This window comes from Micromys minutus, assembly GCF_963924665.1.
Source record: "Micromys minutus genome assembly, chromosome: 2".
Lineage (NCBI taxonomy): Eukaryota > Metazoa > Chordata > Mammalia > Rodentia > Muridae > Micromys > Micromys minutus.
Window position 1 is genome coordinate 58,245,996 of NC_137971.1, and position 22,888 is coordinate 58,268,883.

General features: G+C 47.7%; 2 protein-coding genes across 5 annotated transcripts in view; one reads left to right on the top strand and one right to left on the bottom strand.

Moving 5' to 3' along the window:
• DEAF1 (DEAF1 transcription factor) overlaps window positions 1–16,059 on the top strand; it is a 28,479-nt gene extending 12,420 nt beyond the window's left edge. For 2 of the 3 annotated variants that reach the window (XM_080912447.1, XM_080912449.1), the window contains exons 10-12: window positions 2,200–2,447; window positions 9,372–9,461; window positions 15,637–16,059. In XM_080912447.1, coding sequence (XP_080768573.1) covers window positions 2,200–2,447; window positions 9,372–9,461; window positions 15,637–15,741 — 443 coding nt within the window. In that variant the 3' untranslated portion in view covers window positions 15,742–16,059. The remainder of the gene's footprint in view (window positions 1–2,199; window positions 2,448–9,371; window positions 9,462–15,636) is intronic. The other variant, XM_080912448.1, reaches the window with a different exon arrangement.
• A 2,310-nt stretch (window positions 16,060–18,369) lies between these two features.
• Window positions 18,370–21,136, bottom strand: DRD4 (dopamine receptor D4; the record flags this gene model as incomplete). Of its 2 annotated transcripts, XM_080911551.1 has the most annotated exons (5): window positions 18,370–18,572; window positions 18,727–19,289; window positions 19,377–19,489; window positions 20,861–20,994; window positions 21,109–21,136. In XM_080911551.1, 5 exons carry the CDS (start codon window positions 21,134–21,136, stop codon window positions 18,370–18,372), a joined length of 1,041 nt encoding a protein of 346 aa, XP_080767677.1. The 2 variants fall into 2 exon arrangements, with proteins under 2 accessions (XP_080767677.1, XP_080767676.1); XM_080911550.1 differs by having other exon boundaries at window positions 20,861–21,136.
• Between the last annotated feature and the right edge of the window lie 1,752 nt (window positions 21,137–22,888).

The window sequence follows — 22,888 nt, forward strand, 5'->3', positions numbered from 1 at the left end:
CTCTACTGCTCATCTTGGTACTCTGCTTGCAGACCACAGATATTTAATAACATTAAAATAGGTTTTTTAAAACAAATCTCAAATATTCAAAAAAGTTGTAAATACAGTACAAAGAATTTCCTGCCCCTCCCCCCCAACTATTTAAGAGTAGTTGCAGGCATTACCCAACCTGATTCAGTGTTTTATTTTGTTTCCCACACACACACAAATGGTATAAAACTCAGGAATTAAGTCAGCATTTACTAGTCACCCATGAGCCAGTCACTGGTGGTCCCCAGTGGCAGGGTGAGCCAGAACTTGCTTCCTGAACCTGTCCCCTTGACACTTGGCCTTTCACCTGTCTTGTTGGAGGTTACCTACAGTTGTCATGTAGCATGTCTCTTACCCTGGTAGTATGACTTTGGCTCCTATAGAATGGGTTGTTGTCAGTAATGGTGCAGACCTGTGATAGGGCCTGCCTGGGATCCTGTGTCTTCTGAGCCCTGTCTCCTTGCTGAAGGTAGGGAAGTCTCATGGGAGGTTCCTGAAACCATAAAGATCTACAGTGCCTCTTCACACTTCCCACTAGGTTGGATATAGGGCTTCCCGTTTTAGTTAATCCTAATGGCTGCTTTCCTGATTTCTGTTCATACTCCTAACCTTAGAGCCCTGTATGAGGCAGCAGGAGATGCAGAGGCAGTCTTTGTGTTGGCTTGCCTCTAAACTGCAGGGACTTTCTTTCTGCCTTAACTAGACACTTGAGGTTCATCCCAAGTTTTTCATTAGTCCTCTCTCTCTCTCTCTCTCTCTCTCTCTCTCTCTCTCTCTGTCTCTGTCTCTGTCTCTCTTTCTCTCTCTCTCTGTCTCTCTCTCTCTGTCTCTCTCTCTCTCTGTCTCTCTCTCTCTCTCTCTGTGTGTGTGTGTGTGTGTGTGTGTAGTGTTTCTTTTTGTTGTTGTTTTGATATGGGAACTTCATTATATAGTTCTGGCCACTGGCTGGAACTCTATATAACATGGTCTGGAACCAACTATGTAGGCTGGCTTTGAGTTCACAGAGATCTACTTTCCTCTGTTCTTTTAAAGGCTTGCACCACCATACCCAACATGTGTGTTTCTATGCACATTTGTATGTATGTGAATGTGGCCTTATGATGCCCTGGTGCACTATAGCATGCGGGTATGGAGGTCAGAGACTGATCTGGGTATCAGTCTTTATCTTCCACCTTGTTTGACATAGTCCTCTTGTTCTTCCACTGCTTATACCAGGCTAGCTGTCATTCAGAGCCTGGGCAGTCTCTCCTGTCTCCTCAATCTCACCGCAAACCGAGAGGCATGCTGGGATTGCAGGTGTGCACTATGACATTTAGATTTTACCTGAGTTCCTGGGATTCGAACTCATGTTTTTATGCTTGTGCTGCAGGTGCTTTACTCTCTGAACAACCTTACTAGCCCTCATCCCAAGTTTAACACTCCCCTCTTCTTTCAGAAGCCACTGGTATATCTGGCTTACATCATAGAGGTTGGAACTATTGAGTACTGGTTTTTGTGATGACTGGGTGCCTTATCCAGTTCACAGGGGAATTGGAACAAGGCTTTGTGCAGTAGAAACAGCATTCTACAGAAGCCCTGTCATGTTGGGTGTTCTTGGTGTGTCTATTCCCATACATCTCAGTAGACTAAAGTAGAAAGTACTTTGCACCCACGCACACATACACCTCTATTCTAGACCCACCTGCAGGGGGAGTTCACAGTATCTACTGAGTCTAAAATCACACTTTGTTCTGGTCCCCTTCTGTCTATCAGTGGCTTTCTTCTCCATCCATAAGAATCATGACTCTCACTATCTTTAGTTACTTTCATAGTGACTGCAGACCCCAGAAAGACTTTCCAGATAAGCCTTGGTATTCCTATGTGTGGTGCTGGCCGAATGTCTCTGTTCCCTGCCCAAAGTGTGCTTTTCCTATGTCTGCTTGTATGTTTCATGGCTACCCCTTCTCTGGATGAGTGTCTTGCTTGCCATTTCTTTCTTTTGTCTGTGAGCTTCTCCTTATATTAGAAGTGATCAGTTCTCAGGGAAGGCTTTTGACTGACAGTATGTGGGAATGTGAGGCAGAGTGGGGACATTGTTCAGTTCCAGTGCATCTCCTCACACCTTCTTATCCTCACTAACTAAGCTTGGAAGTCACTGATCTCGTGTTTATCCCACATTCTACGTTCTAGTCCTGACATCGCTGCCTGCCTTGGCCGTGCCACCCTCTACCCCCACCAAAGCTGTCTCTCCCTCCGTGGTCAGTGGGCTGGAGATGTCAGAACATCGGAACTGGCTGTACCTGGAAGAGATGGTCAACTCCCTACTCAACACAGCCCAGCAGTTGAAAACGCTGTTTGAACAAGCCAAGCAGGCGAGCTCTTGCAGGGAAGCTGCTGTGACCCAGGCGAGAATGCAGGTTGATGCAGAGAGAAAAGAGGTAATGTGAGCTCAGACCTGTAACCATCAACCTCCCCTAGCCCTGGGATAGCATGTGATTCCTGTGTTGGCCTACGAAGATCACTGGTCCACTGGCCCTGAGAAGGGAAATCTGGAAAATAATACAATTGAGAGTGGCAGTCACTAATAAAACATTTTGAATAAGACTGGCATATTTCAGCAAGGAAGACATTTTTAAATACACCAATCATTACTTTTGAATGTGTGGTATTCATAGATGTTTCTACATTCAGGCTATTTTTATGTAGTAAAACATGTCTCACATTTTAAGTTTGGAAGGTGTTATTTGGTGTGGGTCTGATACACAAACACACACTGTTTTCCATCTGTCCTTGCAATGCCCTGCCTCCCGTGAGCCATGGAGGATTCTGTAACCTTGTGGCCACCATGTTTTCCTGTAGCTTCTCAACACAAGGGCCAATGTATCCAAAGATAAATGACTATTAACATTTTCTATGTGCTTTGGACTTTTTTTAGTCAAAGCAAAATTTAACTACAGTAAAATGCTTATATTCTATCAGAGGAACCATGAGCTTTGGCAAACATCACCAGCCACACTGGCATTCCTACCTTACACCATCCTGACTTCTGTTATCAGAGAGAGGTCAGTGCCAAGCTGTGGAGCTCCACAGTAGTGCAGAGGCCTGCCAGTGTCTCCTCCTGTCTTGTTTACTTCATTCAGCGAGACACTTGTGGATCTTGAGGTTCATTCTTAGTTATTCCAGCAGCAGTTGAGGAGAGGACTTTGCTTTCCCCGCCAGGGATCTGCTGAAAAGCAGTTGACAGCTTGATGCAGGCCTGCTTTCACACTTAATCTACATCACTTAGAAATATGTGGGATTCTCAGATAGTTGAGGACTTCCTGTGTTTCTTGTGGCAGTTGCTTTCATTCTAGCGTGGTTCTGGAGACTGTTCTCTTGGGGCTTTAGCTATGTTTGCTTATTTTATGTGGATTTTTGTTGGTTTGTTTTGTTCTTGAGATGGAGTATTTCTCTATAGTGCTAGCATCCCTGGAACTCACAGAGATCCACCTGCCTCTGCCTGTGTGCTGAGTGTCTTTAATGCTGAGATTAAAAGTGTATACCACCATACCCACCTTGGTGTTTTGAGATAAGGTTTCATGTAGCCCAGGCTAGCCTTCAACTTGCTATGTAAATGATGATGGCCTTAAACTTGAGGTCCTCCTCCCTCTAACCTCCAAGTACTGAGATTATAGGCATAAGCCACTGATTTTTGAGGCCATTTCATGATCCTCATGTCTCAGTCTACTCTGTGTTGATTTTTAGAACTGTGTCACCTTATCCTGCTTAAATTCTTTAGGATTCATTTTTGTGCTGAGTGTGTGCTATGTTTCGATGAACATTGCTATGTGCTTGGTGATGACTTATTTTCTCGGGTTATTCCAGCCTTCTGCAACATCATTAGGTCATAATAACTTGACACTATTTAACCCTTCAGGCTTTCCTTCCATCTGAAGAGCTCTGGGGGCACTACATACATGTGGTCATACATACATGCAAGTGAAACACTCATACACATAGAATTATAAAATTTTAAAATATATTAACAAGCTGAGTGTAGTGGAGGACGCCTTTCATCCCAGCACTCGGGAGTCAGAGGCAGGTGGAGCTCTGTGGGCTTGAGGCCAGTTTAATCTACTCAGTGAATTCCAGGAAGGCCAGAGCTATGTAGTGAGACCCTGCCTCAAAGAAAGAAACAAACAAATAATAGATAAAAATATATTGACAAAAAGAAACCACTAGCCATCAGTTGGCCATGGTGGCTGGTCCTGTACTGAATCTGGTGATGCTAGGGACAGGCCTTGACTGCTAGTGTGTGATCAGTCACATGGCTGGTGGGAACAGACCAGAGGGAAGTAAAGAACCCTGTCACCATCTGGCTCCTGGGTACACAGCCCAGCATACATGTGCTGGCCACAGCAGTTAGTCTCTGAGCTCTTGTGCACTGGAGGGTTTGAGGACTGGCTCGACTGGCACCTCGGTAGACATGGACTCAATCCTATAGGAAGGCTCTATACATGGGTACCTGAATGTACAAAGGGAGAGGGGGATGGGTTCGTGGTCAACAGCTCAGGTGTCTTCTTTTTACCTGTAGAAAAAGTGTAGATTTTCTTGAGATTGGCTGAAACACTAACACCTAAACACACTAACTGCAACCTAAACACACCAACTGGAACCTAAACACACCAACTTAAACCTAAACTCACCAACTGGCATTACCGAATTTGCATTCTCTGAGAAAACAATCCCTGGACATCACAGTTTGATTTGCAAGCAGTCCTGCTTGATCACAACATAGGAAGGGGAGGTTTAGAAGGCAAATGATGCTTGTGTTGGAGTGGAAAGATCATATTGAGACCCTTTCTACTTGGGGATTGTGCAGTAGGGCCAGCTGAGAAGCCCCACTGAGGGGTTTTTAGGAGGTGGTGCAGGAGTTAATTTAACACAGCTGGGGGCTCCTGAGTCTGCCAGCTTTCATAGTTTATTTGGAATTTTAAAAGAGCTCAAATTTATTTAGCCTAGCTGAAGCAAGTTGCAGGATTTTGTGTGTGCATGTATGCCAGTTTTAATAATGTGTGTGTGTGTGTGTGTGTGTGTGTGTGTGTGATTACATGTGCAGAGACTAAATAGGGCAGAAAAGCAGATGCCCTTGCCTGTCAAGGACACTGTGTCCAACAGAAACCAAGCTGGCTCAGTAGCCGCAGGGTCTTATATTAACCACTGCATCTAGGAGCCCTTGTCTACTTGCTGAGCAGTCCAACAGTACAGGTACAGGAGAGGCTCTTCTGCTCATGGAAGAGCTTTTCTTGTCTTGTCCAGAATGAACTTAACATTCACTTGAGTTAGTCCTAGAGGAGCATGGCCCCCACTATTGTCTTCCTGGCTGCTGACCAGAGATGCCACTGCTCATCCCTGAGTCCCCAAGAAGCTGCATGAGGGATCCTGTCTATATCACAGTGGGACACCTTGGAAATGCCGACCTCATAGAGTCAAGGAGCCATCCCTAGGGGCTGGGTAAAAAGATAATTATTTCACAGGAGTTAATTTATTCACAGAAACACCATAGTTAAGAATACTTGGCTTTCTCCCCACAGACAGTTTAGCTGACCATGGCCCTTTCCAAGGATTTCAATTTGGTGTTTATTAGGCAGGTGGGCAAGAAATCCATGGTGGTTTTACTTGTTCTAGGCCTCCAATTAGATACTATTAATCCAACCCCTCAGCCTATGCCTGTTGGTAGTTCTGCCTTGTGATGAGTCTGTGGATTTGACAATTTTGTCTTCTTCAGTTGCTTGTCTAGAAGACACTCACACCTATTCCATTTTTCTCATTGAGCCCTAGCTCCGTGGAACATCTTTATCAGTGGTTCTGAGGGAGGATGCTTAAGGCTTTTCACGGCTAGTGCCTGAAGTGATGAACCATTGTAGGCATAACCCTAGGTCTACTGGCCCATTCATCCAATCATCCATCTACCAGAGTCTTTAGCCTGGCCTACTGTTTGTTTCAGCCAGCACACAGCACACACACACACACAACATACAACGTTATAGCACAGAGCACGCACAGTGCACATGGCCCACAGAGCGCAACACAGAGCAGACAGCTGTCCTACTTTTTTTTTTTTTTAAACAGCTTAGTTTTTTTCTAGGTTTGTTTATTTTAAAGATTTATTTATTTATTATTTTATTTACATGAGTACACTATGGCTGTCTTCAGAAGTACTTCAGAGTACACCAGAAGAGGGCATCAGATCTTATTTTAGATGGTTGTGAGCCACCATGTGGTTGCTGGGATTTGAACTCAGGACCTCTGGAAGAACAGTCAGTGTTCTTAGCCTCTGAGCCATCTCTCCAGCCTCCAGCTTTCTACTTTCAATCAGCAGGCTTCAGGTGTGTATGTAGGCCAGGTTCTGGCAGCTTCTTTCAGTATCCAGATACCAGCTACTGCTTCCCTCTCCTCTGTGTAACCTGTGGAGGCCACGCTTGCAGAAATCACACTGATGCCTTAAAGGAAAAGACCATAGTGCTGGACAGGGGCCTTTGGATTCTGCCTGGATGGGTCTGGAAGGAAGAGTGTCCTCATACCGCACTTCTTAAGTAGGTGTTCAGGGAGGGGATGTGGCATCCCTCTCTTCTGTGCCCTCTGAGGACCACTGGGAATGCTCCTCATGAGAGTCACCATTCTGGACAGTCATCCCAGGGCTGCTGCTTTCTGATCCAGAGATATGGACAGTCGAGCAGCCCGTAATGTGTGCTGTGACCAAGCACCATGAAGTCTGGTCCTCACTGTCTCATTCCCTTTCACTCCCACTTGGTGACATTGGAGCTCTTACATAGGTAAACACACAGCTTTCTTGGTTGCTGTGTAGCCCAGACTGGCCTGAACTTGCAGTCCTCCTGTATGTGCTTCCCAGGAACTGAGACTGTATATATGTACTGAATTCCAAGGTGCCCCATAGGCTTTTCAGTTTTGGTTTTTGAGACAGAGTTTCTCTGTGTAGCCCTGGCTGCCCTGAAACTTGTTTTGTAGACCAGGCTGGATTCAAACTCAAACTCAGGGATCCACCTGCCTCTGCCTCCCGATTACTGGAATTAAAGGTTTGTGCCACCTCCACTTGGCTATCCTTGTATGCTTTTAATAGACTTGAAAGTCAAGGCTGTGGCAGGAGCTACGTATCTGTCTTCTGCCCCTTTCACCTGGAGCATCACCAGCAAGCATACATACAGAAGGAACACAAGCATCAGACGCTGCAGATGGATTGTAAACTGCTGTATGGTCTATGAACTGCTAGTGAGGGGGCAGGATTGGGTGGGATCTTTGCTTCCCTTGCCCTAGGGAACGGGTCTTTCAGAAACAGGAAAGGCCAGATGGACTAGACTTGCTGGGGTTCTATGAACAGATGTATCTGAGAAGGCCCAAGCAGAAGTGGGGCTACCTGAAGGTCTGAGGGACACATGAAAGTCTCAAAGAATCGAACTGGAAGGAAGTGGCTTCACTTTCTCCTGTCATTTGGTATAGTACTCAGTCATGTGATCTTGGGGTCAAGGTGTGAGTGACAGAGATCCTTACTTCATCTTAAAAGTACAGGAGACCCAGGATAGGAAGACTAGAACAAGCAAAGTCAGGCCTCAGCCTGGACAAGAGGCAAAAATAGCTATGCAGATTTGCTGCAAAATGGTGCCTATTCCAGTCCCTGATGCATTTCTGGTATTTATTCCAGTCCCTGATGCATTTCTGGTGTCTATTCTAGTCCCTGGTACATTTCTGGTATTTATTCTAGTCCCTGATGCATTTCTGGTGTCTATTCTAGTCCCTGGTGCATCTCTGGTATTTATTCTAGTCCCTGATGCATTTCTGGTGTCTATTCTAGTCCCTGGTGCATCTCTGGTATTTATTCTAGTCCCTGATGCATTTCTGGTGTCTATTCTAGTCCCTGATGCATTCTCTGGCCCTAAACTTCCCTTGGGCTGGTTCCTTCAGGGAGGTACACACTTAGTGTATAGTGTGGCTTCCTTCCTGAATTCTCCCATCCTGTTGGTTCAGGGTACAAAGCTTTATCTAATACATGCCCTAGGGCTCAATAGTCACTCCTTTTTGATCCCTGAACTCAGTCACATAACTCAGTCACAAAGCAGACTCCCTATGACCTTTCATCAGTAGAGTGAGCTAAGAATAGCTGCCAGCTAGGGAAGACAGCCCTTGAGCCTCCTGCATATCTGCCATTCTCTGGTGAGCTTTAGGTGTGTATGCACCTGTGCAAGAGCTCCAGTGTCACCAAGTTGAATTTCATGGTTGTAGCTAGTACTGTCTTTATAGCTCCTGCGTGCCTGGACCCCCAGTATTCCCCATAGTGCCTTCCCTGATTCTAGCCTACCAATTCTGTCTACATGGCTAAGGACTTTTTTGTAGTATTATGTCATTTAAGGTGGAGGCAGAGTCTGGAGGCTTGGTACAGTGCTGGAGGCCCCACAGCTAATTCAGTGCCCAGGATCCATCTGCAGTTAATGCTTTCTAAAGGGAATGGGCTAGCAGATATTTCACAGATAGGAAGATGGTGGTCACAGTAAAGACCCCAGAAGGAAGCTAAAGTTCAGAACAAAAGCCTACAAGTAACTATTCTGTTTCTAGTGTACCTGCAAAAACAGCGATCAGAGTGGACTGAATAGCATTGTGAGCCAGCAGTCACATCTGTGTATTGTATATGTTGGTCATAGCAGGCTGCTGCCCATTGCCTACCAGCATGGCCCCCTTTGGCCTGTGTGACTCAGTACCCTAACAGATGTCCTTCCCAACTCTGTAGCTCAGTCTCAGGTTTTCTGGTTCTCTACATCCTGAGAAGTGTTCATTAACATCAAGTTTATAGTTGCCAAAAGCCATACAAAAATAAGGCACTGAGAGGTTATGTTCAGTTTATTAACCATCTTCTACTAATGTGTCTTAAAGAAAAAGTACATGAAACATTGGGCAATTAGTGTTCTTTCAATGAAGTGACTCTGAAGAGCAGCACGGGGGAGACCCAGAGATCCTATAACCACTAGGGATACTGGAGCCAGACTCCATACCAGAGCTGACATGCTCAAGGCAACTCAGAGGTGACAGTGCTGGTCCCCCACATGTCTGCAGGCTAGGACCTCAAGCACTCAGGAGGTGTGCTGAAGGGTTGAGAACTTTTCCCAAGTTGGGCTTTCTATATACCCTCATGGCTGACATTCTGTTTCATAGTGAAGAGTAAGCTCAGGTAAAGGGAAGCCAGTTCTGTACAACTGCTCAACTCTGGGATGGACACAGTTCACAGCTGTACCTACTGATTCTGTTGGTCATGGGTGGCTACCATGGAGCCTGGCGCCTGCTGTGACACTGACACTTGTTTGTCCTTCTTGCAGCAGTCATGTGTCAACTGCGGCCGGGAGGCTATGAGTGAGTGTACCGGCTGCCACAAGGTTAACTACTGCTCTACGTTCTGCCAGCGCAAGGTAGTGTGCCTGCTCACATGCCTGCACCCCTCAGCCTTCTGTCTAGTGTCCTGGGTAGCGCCTGCACAGGCGGACACACTCCAAGCACCCTCAGAATACCCAGCAGTCTTTCTCACTTCCCCATCTCCACACACACACACACATACACACACACACAACCTCCCGTTTCTGCAAGCTCCCAGCTGGAGATGTGAGATGAGAGCATGTGTGCCCCATGCTAAGGCCTGCATGGGCAGAATCCACTGGTAAGGAGTCTGTGTTCTGAGGGCTTCTCATCATGTCCTAGTCCAGGACATTGCAAGAATGGTCGTCCAGTGTCATTGTTTGTATTAATAATTGGCTCTTAGGACAGCAAAAAGGATTTTTTTCCTTTTCTTTTTCTTTTTTTCTTATGTTTGTATTTTGAGACAAGGTTTCTCTGAGTAGCCCTGGCTGTCCTGGAATTTGCTCTGTAGACCAGGCTGGCCTCGAACGCAGAGATTTATCTGCCTCTGCCTTCTGAGTGGTGGCATTAAAGGCATGCCCCACCACCGCCTGGCCCTGTTTGTCTTTGAGAGAGGGTGTCCTATATGTCCAGCTGCTGTAGAACTCTGTATATAGTTGAGAATAACCTTGAATCAGCAGCCCTTCTGCCACCTGAGCCACATCTTCAGCCCCAGCCTTCTTTTTTTTTTTTTTTTTTTTTTTTGACAGGCTTTTATGTAGCCCAGACTGCCGTTACACCTCTGTTCCCTCCTTTTCTTTGGTGCTTGGATTTGAGGCTTGCTACCAATGCTAGCATTAAAGAGCATTGTTTGCATGTATAACTTTTGATACAGTGACATGACATTGTCATTTACAAAAGTGCATACTCGAGAACTACATAATAAATAATGGAGGGGTCAAAAGAAACTCAGGATGTTGTAAGTGAGTTTATGTGTTGGGCTGCATCCATATTGTCCTAGGGTATTAGTGGGCTGTCAATTGAACACTTAGAACATTATGTGCTTAAACTTCTACCCTTCCTAAGAACACTTTAGGATAGTTAGTAGCCTCATCATTTTTCTTGTTTCCAAAGTCTTCAGCCCATGGTTATCCTAGGAAGACTCATTTATCCCTTGTACCCTACAGACCCAGTTTTTTGCCTAGTCTAAGTTTTAAAGATGTAGGAACCTTACGAGTTCCTTTGTAGAGCTAGCTCAGTAGCCACTGCAGGTTCAAGCTTCGTCTGCTGACAAGACTCTCTGATGTCCCATAAGACTCGGCCTGGTGGCTTGCTGAAACCTGGCTAGCTAACAAAAGTGTGGATATGTGAAAATAGGCACAAAGGGCAGCTCATGAAGTGGACATGTGCCCCCTACCCTGAGGTCTACAGGTGTCTCAGAGAGCTCCACATGTCACAAGGAAAATGTGATGTTCCACCCTGGTGGACTCTTGGCTGTCCTACCTACCCTGATGAATCCTCAGGAGCTGTTGCCTCCAGGGTTTAGAGGGGTGGTACTGTCTGTGATCTCTGGACATTTCTAGAGCTGTACTTGTCTTCAAGGGGCCAGAGATTTGGGTAGCAAGATCAGAAGTTTGTCTTCTCTTTTTGGGGGAAGTTGGGGTTTTTTGGAAGGGAGACAGGGTTTCTCTGTAGCCTGGCTGTCATGGAACTCACTTTGTAGATCAGGCTAGCCTCAAACTCACAGAGACCTACCTGTCTCTGCCTCCCGAGTGCTAGGATTAAAGGCATGGGCTACCATTCCTGGCTAGAAGTTTGTCTTCTGAACTCTACTAACAAACTTTTGAACTGAGAAAAGTTGAGCCAAATTGTTCTACTTGTACTTAGGGATGCTGGGACACGAGCCAGGGCCACTGATAGTGAAATCATAGAGCACAGGTAACCCAGGACCTTCGCTCTCAGTCTGCAGCTTCCTGAAATGCGGCCACGGGCTCAGTAGAGACCTTGTCACATTGCAGACTTCCGTCTCGCCCCGCCCTCCACCACTTCCTGTTCTAGGCACTTTGATTCTAGGAATAGTCTTAGTGAGATTCCAGTTCTCGGAGCCACTATGTTAAGTCAGCCATCTTCTCTGATGCCCTGCGTCAATAAAGACAAACACTGCAGCTTTTAGTTTTAATTTTGATTGAGGGGATAACATTTTTCTATATAGCCCTGGCTTTCCTGGAACTCACTCTGTAGACCAGGCTAGCCTTGAACAGAGATCCTCCTGCCTCTCAAGTACTGGGATAAAGGCGCACACTATTTCTTCATTTGAATTACTATAAAACAAGTGTAGGGGATTGGAGAGATGGCTCAGTTAAGAACACTGCTGTTCTTGCAGAAGACCTGGCTTCAGTTCCCAGCACCCACATGACGGCTCACAACTGTCCTAACTCTAGTACCAGGGGATCTGATGCGCTCTTCTCCCCTCCATGAACACTAGGCACAAACATGGCACACAAACATTCATGTAGGCAAAACACATAAAGTAAAAATAATAAACCTTTTTTTTTTTTTTTTTTTAAGTGAAGGTCAGGCTGGAGAGATGGCTCAGCGGTAGACTGGTTTCTCTTCCAGAGGTCCTGAGTTCAATTCCCAGCAACCACATGGTGGCTCACAACCATCTGTAATGGGATCGGATGCCCTCTTCTGGTCTGCCTGAGACAGCTACACTGTATTTATATACATAAAATAAATAAATCATTTTTTAAAAAAGTAAATGTCACTATCCAAAATTTGATGTTGGCTTCAAAGGAATCAGTAGCTGGGATCTGAAGGAGCAGAAGCCAGAGGCCACATTACACAAATGTAACTTCTGAGCTAACTTCCTCACCTGTGTCAACTGGGCACCTAAAGAGATGGCTCTCTTTGTTCTCTTGTTGGGCTAAATGACACTCACATCATGTTTTTGCTTTTAACTTGCACAGTGTTTATTTCCTTCAAACCTCATGTAGTCTGTGTCAGAACATTTTAATTGGTTCTGATTTACATAACAAAAAAGTTCACCTGTTTTATATTCATATAGTCAATGAATTTTAGTAACTTTACAGGGGTACAATAATCCAGTACATTTTGAAACATCCCTCAAATGAATCCATGGAGCCCTCACCCCGTCACCCTCATTTTTCCCTAGGCCCTAGTGGGGATAATCAACTTCTCTTCAGTACATTTGCTTGTTCTAGACATTTCATATTGAAAAAACCACCCAGTCTGTTGCAGCTAGCTCCTTTGGCCCACTGTTTGTTGTTTTGTTGTTGTACTGGGTTTGAACTTGAACCAAGCAAGTACTCTACCAGTAAGCTAGCTATACCTAGCCCTTTTTTTGTTTGCTTGCTTTTAATTACATTGTTTATTTACTTACTTATTTAGCATGCCAGTTGGGTACACACATAAATATCAGAAGACAACCTGAAGGAGGTGGTCCTCCCCCTCCACACCTGGATCCAGGAGATTGAATTCTGATCATCAGGCTGGACAGCAAGTGACCTTTTCTACTAAGTGATCTCCATGCCCCCTCCCCCTTTTCTTTTCGATACTATCCCAGGCTAGCCCTTTTTAAAAATTATGTGAGTACACTGTAGTTGTCTTGACACACCAGAATGGGGCATCAGATCCCATTACAGACGGTTGTGAGTCACCACATGGTTGCTGGGAATTTAGGACCTTTGGGAGATCAGTCAGTGCTCTTAACTGCTGAGACTCTTTTCAGCCCAAGGTCGGCCTTTTATGACACAGAGTTTTCTATATATCCCAGGCTGGCCTTATGTGACTTCTGCCACAGCACTCCAAGTGCTGAATTTAGAGGCTTTCATCGCCATCCTAACCTAACAACATTTGAAAAGGGTGTTAACTTTAAGGTTTTAATTATATGGTTGGCATATACAGGAAAGGATGTATCCAAATCTGCAGACTGTGCACATTAAGCTATCAGCTGGGAGGGTTAGGAATAGCTTGCATGCTCATCCACATAACAGGACCTGTCTCTGCCAGGACTCTAGAATGGTTATGTCTGTTTCCTGCCATAATGCCAGGCCTTTCTGCTTCACTGCTTTGGAGAATCATAAGGTAGGCTTCTCTGAGAAAATCTTGTCAAACATTAGCACTTGTTCTCACGGTTAGGGCCAAAGACATCACAGTTTGGACCTATGAGCCAGAATCATTTTTAGTCACAGAAACTTTTTATTAATGGGATTTAAGAAAAAAAATCATTGTTTTAAAAGTATATGATAGTGCCAAATATGGTGGCACACACTTTTAATCCCAACACTTAGAAAGCCAGTCTCTGAGTTCAAGGCCACTCTGGTCTACATAGCTTGTCCCAGGCTTGCCAAAGCTACCTATCGACCCTATCTCAAAACTAATAGCAACAAAATGTGTGTGTGTGTGTGTACTGGTGCCTGCTGAGAGACCCGCAGAGGCCATCAGGTGTGTTTCTTTAATAACTACCCATTCCTTTGAGACAGTTTCTCCCTAAACTCTTCCTTGGTTAACTGGAAGCCAGTAAGCCCAGCTATCCTCCCCCATCTCTGCTTCATCTTGAAGCTGGCCTGTTATATAAATGCTATGATCCAAACTCTGGTCTTCATGATGTCACCACAAAACGCACTTCATCACCACACCACCCCAACCACCTCTCCAACTCCTCTCACTATGTAGTGCTGGCTGGCCTTGAACTCACTGTATAGACCAAGCTGACCTCAAACTCACTTATCAGCCTGCCGTTACCTCCTGAGTGCTGGAGTGTTGCTGGAGGGGGGAGTAGGTGTAGGTTGTGCCCACAGAGGTCAGAGGAGAGTCTTGAATCCCTGGAACTGGAGTTACGGGCAGTTGTGAGTCACCAGGTGGATGCTGGGAACAGTCTAGGTTCTTTGCAAGTGCTCTTAACCATTGTCTTAGTTAGGGTTTTATTGCTGAACAGACACCATGACCAAAGCAAGTCTTATAAGGACAACATTTAGTTGGAGCTGGCTTACAGGTTCAGAGGTGCAGTCCAGTGTCATCAAGGTGAGAGCATGGCAGCATCCAGGCAGGCTTGGTGCAGGAGAAGCTGAGAGTTCTACACCTTCATCCAAAGGAAGCCAGGAACAGACTGATCATCCTCAGGCAGCTAGGAGGAGTGTCTCCAAGCCCACCCCCAGAATGACACACTTCCTCCAACAAGGCCACACCTTCTAATAGTGCCACTCCCTAGGCCAAGCATATACAAACCATAACAAACACTAAGCCATTTTTCTGGTACCAAGACTCATTTATAATTCTGGTTTTTCGAACAGTGAAGTTTAAGATAGAACAGTTTGTATTTGCTTATTTATGTTTTGTTTTTGATGCAGAATATGAGGTTTCTTTTTATAAGACTTGTTTAACTATGAGTGCTCTGTCTGCATATACATCTGTACATTAGAAGAAGGCATGAAATACCATTATAGAGGGTTGTGAGCCACCATGTGGTTGCTGGGAATTGAACTTAGGACCTCTGGAAGAGCAGCCAGTGCTCTTAACTGCTGAGACATTCCCTCCAGCCCCAGAATTTGAGATTTTAAGAATCAGTCTTGGATATTTGCATTTTTATTCAAAGACCTGGATGGAGGCCTGCTTGTCGGGGGACACTGGCATTTGCCTGGGGCTTCCTCCTGTAGAATTTCCTATGAACCTGTCCAGGGTCCTTAGCTCCAAGGCTCCACACCAGTTCATACTAGTTATGGAGAACAACATATGGCTGCCAGGGTCTAGTGCTTATCTGCGTCTGATACACAGTTTGCTGACCCACATTGCTACAGTGACATGGATTTTATAATTGGTGCAGTTTAGTGAAGTTTGTTTAATTTCTCTGTATAGTCCTAGCTGTCCTGGAACTCACTCTTTAGAAATCCCGCCTCTCCTTCCCATGTCTGAGGCCAGACTGATCTACTAGTTAGTTCCAGGTCAGCCAGGGCTACATGATAGAGAGACCCTGTTTCCAGGGACACAGGAACATATCCAATCTTGTAATGTGAATGCCTTTTGTTACTTGATCTCTGCAGTCTTAGTGGTTGACTCACCAGCCCTGACAAGAACATTACCTGACTGACAGCTCACAAACAGCCTCCTTAGTGTGAAATCCAAGGCCCATCTAAGCACCCACCCTCCAGCCTAGCCACATGTGATGTGCTGCTCTGTACCACAGTGGATCCCTGTTGTCCTTCCCACTAACACGGTCTCCTTCTCTTCCAGGACTGGAAAGACCATCAGCATGTATGTGGCCAGTCAGCGTCTGTCACTGTCCAGGCTGATGACGTCCATGTTGAAGAAAGTGTGATAGAAAAAGTTGCTGTTTGAGCCAGGCTTCTCCCTGAGCTCTACTGAGAAGCCATCACAGGCTTGGGCCCTCTGATGACTGGGGGCTGCTGAGAAGAGGGGCCATGGGAAACTTGCCGGACAAGTTATTAACAAACTGTGCCCTTGGAAACAAACTCCTGCCAGAGACTACGGGATGCTGGCAGCTTTCAGAATGAGGTACTCTGCCATAGCCCAGGGCCCTTGGCCTATCACGGTGCTCTTTCATCCCTGGATCATGAGTGTCCCACCACCCTTGGAGGTGCCCTGTGCCACGTGTACATACCTGTTTTATCTGTTAAAAAAGATGTAAATAAAGCTCCCACCCCATACCTGGAGTTTTCCAAGTCCACCTTATATTCATTTGACCAGAGGGTTTTGCTAAGGCCTGATTGCATGAGTAAGGGCTACACACTGCCATGTGTTCTACTGTGGGGACAAGGCCTCCAGTAACCCTCTTGTTGACCTGTCTTCACTGCCGTCATGGCCAGCACTTAGTGCAGGCCAGCCTGTGACCCCCGAGGAATTTTCAGCCTGTATTTCTCTAGTGGAAGTGGTTTTTAGAGACCCTGTATATTCCCTACATAGTGCAGGGAAGCCTCAAGTTTAGGATGAACGTACAGACTCACAAATTCTGAGTCCTAAAACACAGATCTGTGAGATAAAAGCATCTTCCAGATTCACACTTCAGTATGTGTAAGGAAATCATTGCTATACCCCTCACTGGGCTAAGAATGGTTCTTCCTTGTGCCAGAAGGTTCTGTACCCAGCCCTGAGATTCTCTCAAGGTGAGTCACAAGAGTAGATGAAGGAGGGGCATACATGTAAGGAGATCCCAAGTCTCCCCAAGGCTTAACAGGCAGGGAGCCAGGCACCTGAAGCCTTTCTACTGAATAATGTCTCCATGAGCACCCTGTTTACTGCTGCTGGAATCAAGCCTGGAGCTTCTCTAACAGCTTTGAGCAGAAGCCTTTCCATTGTTCCCAGAAGCGTTTTCTGGTGGCTGAGCAGCCCTCAGCTCTAACCAGCCACCCAGACCATGCAGTTAGGTTACAGGGCACAGCTCAATTTACACAGACAGTAGAAGGAAAAAAAAAAAAAAAAACAAATCATGGTAAAGATAGCAAGGAAATGCCAGTTCCATCCCCCCAGGAGACAGCCTGCAGGGGGCACCCATGGCATCTACCCCCAAGGAGTGGCACTGTGGGGGGGCAGAAACAAAACCAAGATTAGTTTGGGGTTAGTGACTATCTGAGAGCAATGGATAAGTGACACATGCCACCTGGAATTGATCCAATTTATTGTTTCCCTTTCCTCTTAAGGAAGAAACTCTAGGGAAATGAGCACTTAGGGCTCAGTTCCCCAGACTATATCAAGCTTCTAGAGACTTCTGTTCCGCTCACATGAGTTTCAGCCTTACCTTTGTATCTACAGAGCTTTTCAGTTCAGTGGAAGTCAGCAAAGGCCAGGCACAATTGGTATCCTAGGGTCTCCAGGGACAAAACTTAAGGGAGCCCCATTCCACTAGTATTAGACTTTGTGGACAGACAAACCTGAGATCTCGTTGCCCCTCTGGGAGCATGCTAGTCTACATTCAAGGGGCCACAGCAGGGGCATGAGCATCTAGAGCCCTGTGAAGCCACACCACCCTCAGAGCTGGGGAATTGCCCCTGTTCAACCAGGACAAGTATAAAAGATTGTGTGTGTGTGTGTGAGAGAGAGAGAGTTTGAGGAGGGTTACCGCTGTAGAACTCACCGTTCGTTATGTTTCAATATGGAGAACAGTGTGACACTTTGTACCATCTGCCTTTGATGTGGGACCCCAATCTAGAACCACCCTGCAGAACAGCCCCCTCTGCACTCCCCAACCCGCAACAGTCCTGACTTACATCTCCCATGCAGGATGGGGGAGGGAAAAGTATTAGGGTAGGTGGTCCCTGCCAGGAATCACCTCTTACAGGATTTAGCCCCAACACATTGGCTGCTTGGACCCCTCAGTCCAGCCTTGAACCCTGCCACCTGGTCACATAGATCCCCAGATGCTGGACATACATGGGATAAAGATGGCCTGGGTGGGCCTGAGTGTAGGGCTTCCTTCCAGAGGGCACCTTAGTGGAACTTGGTCAGTGCTGAGTTTCGGGTACCTTTTGGAGAAAGGTTGGTAAGAAGCTATGTGTGCTGTACTCAGAAAGCTCCCAAAATGAGCACGCACGCACACACACACACAAAACAATGACAAAAGAGCCCTCCCTGGCTCTCCAGGGAGCAAGAGGTGGTCTGGACAGGATCCTGGGGACCCAGGAACCTCAGGAAATTCCTCTAGTTCCTATCCCTGGAAGACACTTGGTCACTTTTCATGTTGAAGGGAAACAAAGGTAGGTGCAGTAGTTCCCATACTCTTCTGGGGCAGAGGACGTCAGAGGCCTGCCTCCTGGAGCTGAACCTGCAGCATCCTCTAAGGCAGAAGTTAGCCAGGACCCACCAACCAGACAAAAGACCTTCCCCCTTTCCTTGCTTTTCCCCAACCCCCAGCGTCCATAAGTGGTTAGGAAAGATTGCATTTAATCAGACTGCCAGCGCACTCTGCACACAGGCTTGGAACTCCTTGACCGCAGGAGATGAGCGGTCCTTTCAGCAGCGGAGACGGAGAGTCTTTCGGAAGACACTTCGAAACTCGGCGTTGAAGATGGTGTAGATAATAGGGTTGAGGGCACTGTTGACATAGCCTAGCCAGGTGACGGCACTGACCAGGCGTGGGGACACGAAACAAGCCGAACACAGCGCCCTTGTGATGTGCACCACGAAGAAAGGCGTCCAACACATCAGGAAGACCCCTGGGGGTGGGCGGCATGACCCTGTACATCTGCACTCGAGGTCCCTCACCCATGACCCACCTTTCAACCCTTCCAACCTGGACCCTTCCCCCATCCCGCTTCGCCTCCCAGGACCCCTCCCTCTATCAGCACTTGTCCCAGGGCAGGAACCCACCGACTACCACCGGCAGGACTCTCATTGCCTTGCGCTCCCTTCCAGTGATCTTGGCGCCTCCTCTCCTGCGGGAAGCCGGAGCAGGCGGTTGCGGGAGCGCTGAATCGGGAAGCAGACACCTGGGGTTGCAGGGTCTCGGAGATAGGTCTAACTCCGGCCTGCTGGGGCTTGTCTGGAGGCTGGGTGAGGGAAGAGGACAGTCTGGGAAGGGGGGACCTTGAGCAGGGTCCGACACCGGCGGGCCGGGGCCGCTGGGTCGGCGTGGCGCACGGCTGTGAAGCTTGGTGTGCCGGGCTGCTTCCCAGCGCCGCAGGCCGCGGAAAGTGGCCCAGTAAAGCAGTAGCATGAGCGGACAGGGCAGGAAAAAGGAACAAACGGACGAGTAGACCACGTAGTCTCGGTCCTCCAGGCAGCACACGGCTGGATCGCGGCCGGGCACATCATTGAGGCCGCAAACCACGGGCGCAGCCACCGCGGCCGACAGCAGCCACGTGGCGGCGATGAGCAGCAGCTGGCACTGACCCTGTTGGTTGTAGCGCAGCGGCACGGTCACCGCCACGAACCTAGAGGAGCACAGCAGTGGTGAAGCCACCGAGTGGGACGGCTGACCGGGAGGTGGGAATAGGAGAGGGGCCGTCCGGGGTACCCACCTGTCCACGCTGATGGCGCACAGGTTGAAGATGGAGGCGGTGCACAGCATGACGTCCATGGCCATGAGGGTGTCACAGAGGCGGGGGCTCAGCAGCCACACGCCACCCTGGACCTGGCCACGCAGAGGTTGCAGAAATGAAACACAAGACCTGGCCTTTCAGCCACGTACTTTCTTAGCCCCTCTCTTGTTGAGGGGAATCGAGGGCTGTGTATTAGAGGGGAGGGAACATACAACCCCAACGTGAGCCTGAGACTGTGTTGGAGACTTAGATCTTTGTTTAGGTGAGAAGCTTGGGTAAGATCCAGGAGGATTAATACCATCTGGTATTTAGGAGTCCCTAAATTCTTAGGCCTTGACCCTCTGCCTCCTAAACACAAATCCTACCCACTTCTAAGACTCAAGTTATCCCGCCTGCATGAACTGTCACTGCTGTGGGGCTTTGGATAGGTTTCTTCACTTGCTGGACATATGACAATTGTCCTGAGGACAAATGTGTCCTAAAAGTACAAAGACCTCACGGGGCTCTCTATGAGTCTGCTGCATGGAGTATTCTTTTCCAAGGGCAAAGGAACATACAGCCATCTCAAACCACCTGTCCCCAAATCCCTTCACACTGATTTGGGACGATTAGGAGCTTAAGAATCATCACAGTGACGTCTGTGCCTTGGGAAGGACCTGGGGTCAAGTGTGGCTACTGGCCTCTGCTCTAGCTCCAGAACTCAGTGTCTTTCTTAGAAATGCCATGCATCCCGCCCCACCCTCCCTCAGTCCAGGCCACTATGTCCCCTTCCCTCTCTGGCCAAACCTCAGGCAGATGAAGAGTTGCCAATAACCACAGCAGATCTGCCTAAGAGACAGATCTGATCTGGGGTGCCTCTGTTTCAATAGTCTCCAAAGGGTCCTGAACCCACTTCCTTTAGCAGCCCCTCGGGTTCGATATCCTGCCCAGGCCTCTCTGCCTGCAGCCTACAGGACTCCAAGCTCCTGGCAGCTGGGTGGCTGCAGGCTTTGAGCTTCTTCCATAGGGTGAGCTGGCACAGGATGGCAAGTGTGTGTGTGTGTGTGTGTGTGTGTGTTCCCAAAAGCAGTGGTCACTGGCAGTGATGTGTGTCTGCACATTCGCCTGCCTGTCTGGCTGGTTTTTTTGGCGGGGACTGGGGGTGCAGTATTTCTGCAGTGGGAGCCAGGGCTTAATTAAGAAAGACAACTTTCTGTAATCCTGGGTTTTAGGGACAAGAGTCTCTCTGGGTCGGCAGATCTTAAGAGTAGGAAGGGATCCGGAGGATGACAGGGTGACGGACAGAGGAAAAGTAGGTGAAAGATTCTGAGGAGCAGGAGAAAGTGGGTAGTCAGGAGTGAGGAGACCTGGCGTCCCTGCAAACACCCTGGCTCAAGGTTGCTGAGGGTCCAAATGCGCGGAAACCGCTCTGGGGCTGGGGACTGGGAGCCTTGGAGCTAAGGGAAGAGCGCACCGAGGCTCACCTCGGAGTAGACAAAGAGAGGCAGCACCAGCACCGCGAGAAGAAGGTCGGCAGCGGCCAGACTCACGATGAAGTAGTTGGTGGGTGTCTGCAGGGTGCGCTCGGAGGCCACGCTCACGCACACCAGCGAGTTCCCTGCCAACACCAGGCCGATGAGCAGCACGCCCCCAACCAGCGCCACCAACCCGGCGCCCCCAAGCCCGGCGTCAGTCCCCAGGGACTCTGGCCCACGTCCGACCAACAGCCCACCGTCCTCAGCAGCGCTGCTGTTCCCCATGGTGCCCATGCAGAACTCGCTCCGGGAGGCGCTGAGCCTAGGGATTTGCAGGCAGGGGCTATCGGGAATCCCGCCCCCAGCACGTCCAGCCCCGCCCCGCCCCTGCTTGAATTTCTGCACTTTAGGAAACTGGCAAAGGAAAAAATGCTTCAATTCAAGAGAAATGAGCATAATCGACTGGCCGAGTAGCGGCTGGTGTTTCCTCTGATCGGGGCTTGTTTGTGCTTCCAGAAAGCTAGGTGGAAAGCGGGTTGTCTGGACCAGATTCGTCAGAGCCAGCCATCTGGTCTATCTTGGAGGATCTGACAGAACCTATCTATACCCCTGCACTGGAGCCCTCCCCACGTAGGAAACCATCAACCCTGGTTCTGAAATAGGCTAAGGGCTCCTTGCCTCTGTATCTAATGGTTATGGGCTCAGAAATATTGAACAATCTGGCGCGTCAAGCTCATTCTCCATCTGCACACCCATGGGCAGATACACAGCAACGCTTGGGATCCAGGCTGCGGCCCAACATTTCTTACCATCTCCCTTCCCAAGTCTCTATTAGTTATTGCTTAAGCAGACCATGGTGAAATTGCTACCTGGCACCTCCAAGGCCCAGTCTTAACTTTTTATGTTATTTATTATTAATTTATTGTTGTTGTTGACTTTTCGAGGCAAGGTAGCTCTGAATGTCCTAGAACTTGCTCTGTAAAGCAGGCCATCACTGAACTCGGATCCTTCATCCTCTCTTCTGCTTCCAGAATGCTTGAATTAAAGAGGGTGGACCACCATGTCCGGCTCAGCCTTAAGCCCTAACCATTCTCTGTGGGCAGCTGAATGGTTACCCCATTTCTTCCCATCTTTTAGGACCCCCTTGACCCTTGGCTTCCTTGCCTTTGAGACTGTATGAACTACTGACTACCAGTGATTCCTGACAAGGACTCTCTGAACTGAGAGAGCTCTGACATGGGGCTCTTTCCCCAAGCCACATCGGGAGGCCATACTTTTCACCATGAGCCAGTGCTAGACTACAGGAACCTAGACTGGAACAGGATATCACAGGTAGAGATGACACTGTAGAGTCAGGACAGAAGAGACAGCAGCAAGGACAGCCCCTGGAAGATTGGGAGTTCTTGCAGTGAAAGTGCTCGGGGACTATGCTGATGAAAGAATTTTTGTACATGGGTTTAATAACATTGAGAGATATTTCCTGGAGTCATGTGACTAAAGGGTTGTCTTCAAGTGAATGTGGACTAGCTTGTCTTAGCTACTTTGTGGGTTCTTCTCTTTCCCACCCTTTATCTCCCATCCCCCTGTTACACCCCATATCACTAGATAGGAGAGAAAGAAGGATAGAGGGAAGACGGGGAAGAGAGAGAGGGAGAGAGAGATAGATCCCCGAATCTAATTTCTATCCTTTTGCTTCTTCTTTGAGCATAACTACTAACAGACAGCACCCACCCTCCCCAACAACCATCAACCTCCTTACCCCACCTCTCTGGACCCTAGCATTTATATACCTATATAAATGTCCCTAGAACTCCAAACACCACACAACAGCAGAAACTATCTGCAGCTGGCCAAACCATGCCTCTACTAGAGCATGAGGCAAATCATAGTCAGCTGCTGTGGACAATCTGAAGAAGCCTCATGTCTCACACCTGGGATTAAAACAAAACCTTTTCTTTTATTTCTGTGTTATTTATTTATTTGTTTATTAAAGATTTATTTTTTTGTACAGTGTTGCTGTCTTCAGACACACCAGAA